This window comes from Oratosquilla oratoria, chromosome 15, assembly GCF_046742065.1.
Source record: "Oratosquilla oratoria isolate Oo_2021 chromosome 15, ASM4674206v1, whole genome shotgun sequence".
Classification (NCBI taxonomy): Eukaryota; Metazoa; Arthropoda; class Malacostraca; order Stomatopoda; family Squillidae; genus Oratosquilla; species Oratosquilla oratoria.
Window position 1 is genome coordinate 46,976,516 of NC_134791.1, and position 7,788 is coordinate 46,984,303.

The 7,788-nt window shown below is 39.0% G+C and overlaps 1 protein-coding gene across 2 annotated transcripts in view; it reads left to right on the plus strand.

Annotated features, from left to right (window-relative positions):
- The window catches only part of RagC-D (Ras-related GTP binding C/D), a 56,807-nt gene extending 51,107 nt beyond the window's left edge, over positions 1-5,700 (plus strand). For both annotated transcript variants that reach the window (XM_076198898.1, XM_076198897.1), the window contains exon 8: positions 2,768-5,700. In XM_076198898.1, coding sequence (XP_076055013.1) covers positions 2,768-2,976 — 209 coding nt within the window. In that variant the 3' untranslated portion in view covers positions 2,977-5,700. The remainder of the gene's footprint in view (positions 1-2,767) is intronic.
- The last annotated feature ends 2,088 nt before the right edge of the window (positions 5,701-7,788 follow it).

Sequence of the window (7,788 nt, forward strand, 5' to 3'; positions counted from 1 at the left end):
GGAAGCAAGTAACTGTCTTGGGGGATTGAAAAGTGTCATGAGAAATAGGTGTGTAGGAATGGATGCAGAAATAAGATTTTATGAAGCGGTGATTGTGCCTATGGTATAATTATCACCTGACTTTAGCCCTTTGGCATGGGCTGAGGAATCTCCTACTGTTTACACATGCAGTGATGACCTGCATATGGTGATCTGTCTCACTGCAGTTCTGTATGTTATCTATTTATGGAATATATATGTATATATTCATAATATTGTATGGTGTTAGGAATGGCTTGGGCTTTAAAGGAACGACAATGACTGTAAACTTTCCATTTCACTTAGCAATATGGCTAATGTGACATTGGCAACTGATGTCTTTGACCTTGGTAGTTGGCAGGTCAGGTCATTCACATTTCTGCCACCATGGAAGAATCACCTAGGTCCCACTCTCGTATCTTGCACAGCCAAACAAAAGAGGTTATATATTATGGAAATAAATATTTTTTGCAAGAAAAGGCAAATAGAAGAACTTTACTGCCGCTCACACAAGCACTCATACAACAGAAAGAGGGAGAGGTATCGAGCCCTTCTTATATGATGGAGTGATATGGCACAATGCAGACTCCTGGGGTTTCATTCAACTGTGCCCAAAGGCTCAAGTTGAAACCCCTTCTCTTATGCTGTATGGGGTGGGGACTTGGAAGTTAAGAGAATCGGAAAAAATAATTTTAAATGTGTTTGAGATGAAGTGTCTGAGAAATATGGTGGAAATTACAAGGTTGGATAGAGTAAGAAATGAGGAAGTGAGGAAGAGAGAGGGGTAGAAAAGGAGCTGGTAGATAGGATTGATATTATTGGGATGGTTTGGGCACATGGAAAGAATGGGTGAAGAAAGATTTGCAAGAGATACATCATTTTAGCTTTAATGAATCTGGAGAAGGTTAATGAAAAGGTTGACTGGGAGCTATTGTGGAAAGTTTAGCATATGTATGGGAAGGGAGAAAGTTGTTAAGGGGAGTTAAAAGTTTTTACTTGAATAATAGAGCTTGTGTTAGGATTAGAAATGGTGAGTGAGTGGTTTAAGGTGAAGGTGGGCTGCATCAGAGTTGTGTTATGTCACCATGGTTATTGAGCATGTATATGGATGGGATGGTATGGGAGGTAAATGCAAGGGCAGAGGTTTGGAGATGGTTAGTGAGAGTGAAGGGAAGTGAGAGGTGAACCTGTTGCTGTTTGCAGATGACACTGTGCTTGTGGATGGGTTAGAGGAGGGTTCAAGGCAGCTTGTGCCAGAGTCTGGGAGGGTATGTGAGAGGAGAAAACTAAAGATAGAAACAGCCTTGTACTAATATTACTCGGACAACAATCCAAAATTTGCTCTCAGAGAGATCTATCAAAGGTTTCAAGGACCATTGCCAGACTTTTATTGTTGAAGGTATCCAGTCGGTGAAAATTGAGGCAACAGTTAAAGAAAAGAATTACTTAGTACCTCCCATATGCTTCCACATTTCTTCTTTGTAGTCATTCCTCATATGCCTGGCTCTTCAGTCAATCAGTCATAGCTTTGAGTTTCACTAAGTGGAAAACCTGCACTCCCACAGTGGCTGGCAATGGTATTCATAACCAGTGTACAGATCTCTGGGAAGAGACTTAAGACCATTGTCTGTGTTGTATCAATGTGGGACTATTTCTATGTCACCAGCTGAAAGTTGTAGGGAGTGGAGAGAAGTCAGCTCTACATGTGTGGAAAAGTGTAAATACAGCTAAAGTTAATATAGCAAGATCTTGGGCCCAGGCTGGAGACCAAATGTCAGTTTCTGATGGAGGTGAGAGGGTTCATTGGTTTTGAAAATGATTAGCTTTGCTGTCTGTCTTGCAGGGCCACCACATGCAGGTATCCATCATTGGTTTCTGCCAGGCTCTTTTCTGCCACTGTTGTACTCATCTCTACTTGCTGCCCTTCCTTCTGTACACATTTATTATCCTCATCCCATACACCATCTTTGCTTACTTTAATATTTTATCTATTCTTTGTCTGCTCCCACTTCCTTCTTTACTTTCACATTTCATTTCAGTGGCATTTGATGGTGCTGAACCTACTACTCTGGGATAAGTATTAAAAAAATAAAGAAATAAAAAATAAAAATTCCTGTAATTCTGTATTATTTAAGGTTACTGTTGATAAATTAAGGCATGTCAGATGAAAATAGGTGAGGAGTTTATGCTAGGAGGTACAGTACTACCTCTCATTAACGGACGTTAATTAGCTGCGTTTGCGGTGTTTTCGCTGTGTTTTCGGTTTTTGGTGCTGTTGTTTAGTGCTGTGCAATCACTCTGCCACCCAAAAACCACTCCAAATCAACGGATTATTCACATCAACGGACACCATTACCCCCTGTGCTTAACTTTGGCCAAAGCTATCACCTTTGCCATATGTGTTCAGATTGCTTGGGCAAGTACAAGTCATCAGTAGTTGTTGGATTCAAACTCGGTCCCATGTAGTATAAAGTGAAATTTAAAACATTGTGCTGCAGTGCCATCAGATTGCAACTGTACCTGATACTGTTGTAAGAGTAGATATTACCATCTGCTAGAAGGTTCATAATTTACAAGGTTGTTGGTAGACACTGATATCAGGGTGTATTGGATATATATGTTATAACTATGAATGTATGAAGTGTGTTGTTGTCATATATAGGTGTTTAAGGAATAACCGATTGAAAATGGCTTTAATTGCTGTTTGTAACTCCCATTTTTTTTATTTTTATTTTTTATTCATTTTTAGGTCTGATTGACTACAACTTCCTATGCTTTCGCAAGGGCATCCAGGATGTTTTTGAAGTTCGCAATAAACTTCTTCAACAAGCTTCCCTCCATCATAGTACTCCACCTTCCAATCTTCTCCATGGCACTCCTCCATCAACTCACCTTCATGGGACTCCACCTTCAAACCATCTTCAGGCTAATCACACAAATGGACCAGCAGCACCATAAAGTTTATTAAGCAGAATTAGTCATTAATCGAAGAATAGGTGTGCTAACAATACCAGCCTTATGAATAGCTATAACATTCTGAACATTTTTTAGTTGAGCATGAGTGGACTAGTTGGGTTTCAAGAGTTGAGGGCAGTAGCTGTTTCATACAGAAATTGTTATGTCTTGATTTTCTTTCACTAACATTTAATTTAAGTGCCAACTTAGGCCATTCATCATAAATTGAAGGCATGTGAATGAAATGGTTTTCTTCCTTGTGTACTTTTATTGTTTGGTCATGACACTGTTATCCTCCCACATGAGAAGGAACCCCTTAATTTAAAGGTTTCAACTGAAGGTAATTGCAATTTTGTGAAGATGGATTATATTTGAGAAAATTCTGAAATCCTTTGGATCAGAGTGCAGTGGTAAATTGTAATGGCCTTGATTTGATTTTGGTTATGTGAATGTTAAATTGGAGTGGTTTACTTTTGATCAGGATCAGCTTGAAATTAATGAATTGGGATTCTGGTTAGTCAGGTTTGATGTGATTTCAATTGGGTAGGATTAATATAGAATGGTAAATGTCTTAGCACAGGTTAACAAAGCACAGACATGGGTTGAATTGATGAACATGTAAGATGCTCAAGAATTACTATCAGCAGCTATGTTCAGGAGAAATGGAAGACCTAATTGATATTTGATCCTTTTCATGTATAAGGTTTCTTGTTTATGGTGTAAGTATGTTAACAGTACGTGTGATTTTTTCCCCTCCCCTCCAAAATTGGTAATAGAGCTTGAAGATATTAGCTTTTTACAAGAAGATTAGAACCTAAATGCATTTGGACTTGGGACTGTGTGCATTGCAAGTTAAGAATTTTTTTTTTTTTTCATAAGACTGAACCATATTTTGAATGTTTCTTTGAAGTAGAGAGATTGTAGTATAGAGCAACTGTTAATTATTTATACTTTTTTACGTGTACATAATCATGTATATATATTGGCAAAATATTATTCCTATATTGTATAATGTCTTGGAGGTTCCTGTAAAGTGCTTTGTTGGCTAACTTTGCCTCTGAGAATTCAACCCTCAGCAATGTTAAGATTTACTTGAGTACAGAAGACTCATTTTACAACATTAGTATTTTTATTTTTTTTTCAGTAATAATGGTTATTGCCTTGTGTTTCACTGACTGGAAACCCATACCCTTAATGTGGTTGGCAGCAATCCTCAGGCCCTTCCGTAGATCTCTCTAGGAAGAAACATTGAACTGTCTGTATTGTATTAATATGGAATTATTTCAGTGTCACTAGCTTACAACAACAGGATGAGGGGATCAGTTGCTGGTTGCCAACTCTCCTTATCTGAAAAGATGGATGACATACAGTCCAGAGTTGATAAAGCTCTTGGGGCTCATTAGACCAAGTGTCGACCCTTTGAGGCTGCACCTCCTAACAGGGGTGTTGATGGGTTCTGAAGACAGGCAGGAAGGAGATGATTCTCTCTGACTTTAGTCTTAGTGGACCACCACTTGCATGTCTTTATCACTGGTCATCTTTTTTTTTTGCTCTCTAAAATGTTACTTGATTATGAAGAGTTTGAGATTTGATAGTATATCAGATTTTATTGTTTTTAGATATATTTTCAACAAAAAGTATAAGAATATGAAAATGCAGTGATAAAAATGAAACAAAAATATGTAATCAGTTTTATGAGGGTCATTATAGATGATATAAGATATTTTAGGAATATATTTTGATAACTGGAGCATTTCACACAAATGATTGTGCAGTGCCATCCGACATCTGCATTGACTCTTGTGTGGTGCTTCTCAGAATTGACTATCAGTAGCATAGCATAATTTTCTGCTTTTCATTAACCCTTTAGAAATTATGGTATACTGTATAAATTTTGTTGTTTGAAATGCCAGACTGTTTTGTTATGTAGGTGAGGGGTGAACCTTCCTCAATGAATGGGAGCTCAATTGACAGAAATCCTGTCCAGGTTGAGGTCTGTCTCTCACCAAGATGAAATTGTCTAGCAGTATCTATACAAAATCTAAACAGTGCAGCATAGTAATGATAGGGTTGAAGGCTTGTAGGCACAAATATTAAGGGTCAGTTTTGTGCATTGCAGGAAGCCTGCCTTTGAGCTTTTCACAGTGATATATACAAAGCCTTAATCCTCCTTGTAAGGAGGTGGCCAAGTCAGTGTATACTTTCTTTGCTCTGACTACATAGTAAAAAATACAAAAAGAGGGAGTCCCTAGTCCCCATGTTCTTCCTCATTTTGTCACATTTTATGACATTTATCACAGGGTGTTAAGAAAAAATGAAGGTGTGGAATCATGATACCATAATTAAAACCATTTTTGTCATGAGTGTTTATTCTTTATACTTTTTGTTAGAAATTCCTATTGTAGATTTTGATGTAATTATTTTTATTTCTCATTTGAGAAGTTGCTGTTGTAAACAGGGTCCGTTGTATTCAAATATTGTCATGTCTGATTCTATGATATCATCTGTAAAAATCCACATAATGATGAGCTTTATTATTTGCACAGCAGTTTCTGAAGTTGCATTTTGCACAAGGAACCTAAAGGTTACACATAAATTGGATGTGGTTGGCAAGACATGATGCCAATCAAGTTGCAAATGATCTGTCATTAGATGTAAAGCCAATTAGGCCTGTTTGGCCTTTGATATTTTCGATTTAAGAATTATGAAAATAAAGAAGAAAATGTCTTTGATTAATTTTTTTTTCTATCTAGTTGACAGTCGTAGTATAAAAGTGTCATCATTTCTCTATGAACAGTTTTCCTCTATCACAGACAAAATGATGTGTGGCTCTGCTCCATAGGGGCACCCCATATAGACCCTAAAGTATCAACTGCATGCTACTTTGCCACAATAACATGCAGCCAATACCCCAGACGGGGGCCAATACCCCAGACAGGGGCCAGTACCCCAGACGGGGATGAAACGATGACACTTTTATACTATGACTGTCCCTCTGTTATGCTGTACCCCAACCTCTTGTTACTGTCCTGTACAATTTCTCTGAATATTCATTTCCTTTTTTGCCTACCTACCCTGTGGCGGGGGCAAAAGAATACTGCCACCAAGTATTTCCACTTGGATCATAAGAGGCGAGAAAAAAGGGATGGGGATTGGGACCAGGCATCCTTCTCCCTGTAGCCCCACAGGGGACATTCCTAAAAAAAGTAAAGGCATAAGAGGGTCTAGGAGTTTTCCAACCAGCACCCTAAGGTTTGGGTCTTATAATGTGCATGAATGTGGTACAGATGAGAGTAAAAGGAAGAGATAGGTAGTATGTTTGTGAGAAGAAAGATGAATGTGTTAGCTTTGAGTGAAACTAAGTTGAGAGGGAAGGGCGAGTGTAAGTTTGGGAGTGTAATTGGGAGGTTATCAGGAGTGAAGAGAGGGCGAGGGAGAGAAGGGGTGGCTATACTAGTAAGTGAAGAGATAGGTAAATGTGTAGTGGAGTGGAAGGAGGTTTCCTCAAGGATAATGTGGATAAGGGTGAAACTGGGAAAGGAGATGTGGGTTTTTGTAAGGGCATAAGGGCCTATTAGTGAGAAGAGTGTAGAAGAAAGGGAGGCTTTTTGGGTAGGTTTAAATGAGTGTATAGAGGGATTAGGGAGAAATATCAATGTAGTAGTACTGGGAGACCTTAATGCTAGGGTAGGAAATGAACCAATTGACGGAGTGGTTGGGAAATGTGGAGTTCCAGGAAAGAATCATAGTGGAGAGTTGATGGTGGAGATGTGTCTAGAAAGAGAGTTGATAGCAAATACAGTGTTTCGGAAGAAAGTCAAGCATAAATACACATAGGAGAGGGTGGTGGATGGAAGGGTGGTAGATAGAGTGTTAATGGACTATGTAATGGTAGGTAGGAGTATAGTAGGAAGAGTTGAGGATGTACATGTACTAAGGGGAGAGAGTGGGGGAATATCAGATCATTTTTTGGTGGAAGGTAAGTTGAGAGTGGAGGATAGATGGAGAAAGAGGAAAAGGACAAAAGGTAGGGAGGTGCTTAGAGTGAACTCTTTAAATGAAAAGGAAAAGGAGTACAAGAAGCTGAGAGAGGAGTGGGAGGGAGTGAAGGATAGAGTAGAGCTAGGAGTGGAGGAGGAATGGGGATGGTTCAAGGAGGGAGTCACAAAGTGTGCAAAGATGGTGTGTGGAACAAGAAGGACGGGAGGAAATAGAAGGAATGGCCGTGAATGGTGGGATGAGGAAACAAAGAAGGTTGTAGAAGAGAAGAAACGAGCTTTCACAGATTGGTTACAAAATAGGACGAGGGAGTCATATGAGAGATACAAAGAAAAGAAAGAGAAGTAAAGCACAAGGTAAAGGAGGCAAAGAGGAGAGCAGATGTGAAATGGGGTAAGAGTATGACAGAAAAATTTGAAAGTAATAAAAAGATGTTTTGGAAAGAAATTAAGAGAGGAAGAGGAGGCAAATCAAGTAGAGAAGAAAAGGTAAAAGGTGCAGATGGAGAGATGATAATGGAAGAGAAGGCAGTAAGGGGAAGATGGGCAGAATAATTTAGGGAGTTGCTAAATGTGAAGGAGGATAGGGAGGGAAAGATAGTTGCAGTGGGAAGTGCTAAGAAAATGAGAGTGATGAGTGAGGATAATAGAGAATTAAGGAAGGATGAAGTGAAGGCAGTTAAGATGAAAGCAGGTAAGTCACCTGGTCTGGATGGATGCCATGCAGAATGTCTAAAAAAGGAGGTACAGTGATGGTGGAGTGGCTGGTGAGATTATTTAATGTTTGCTGGAGAGAGGGTAGAGTGCTGGAGGACTG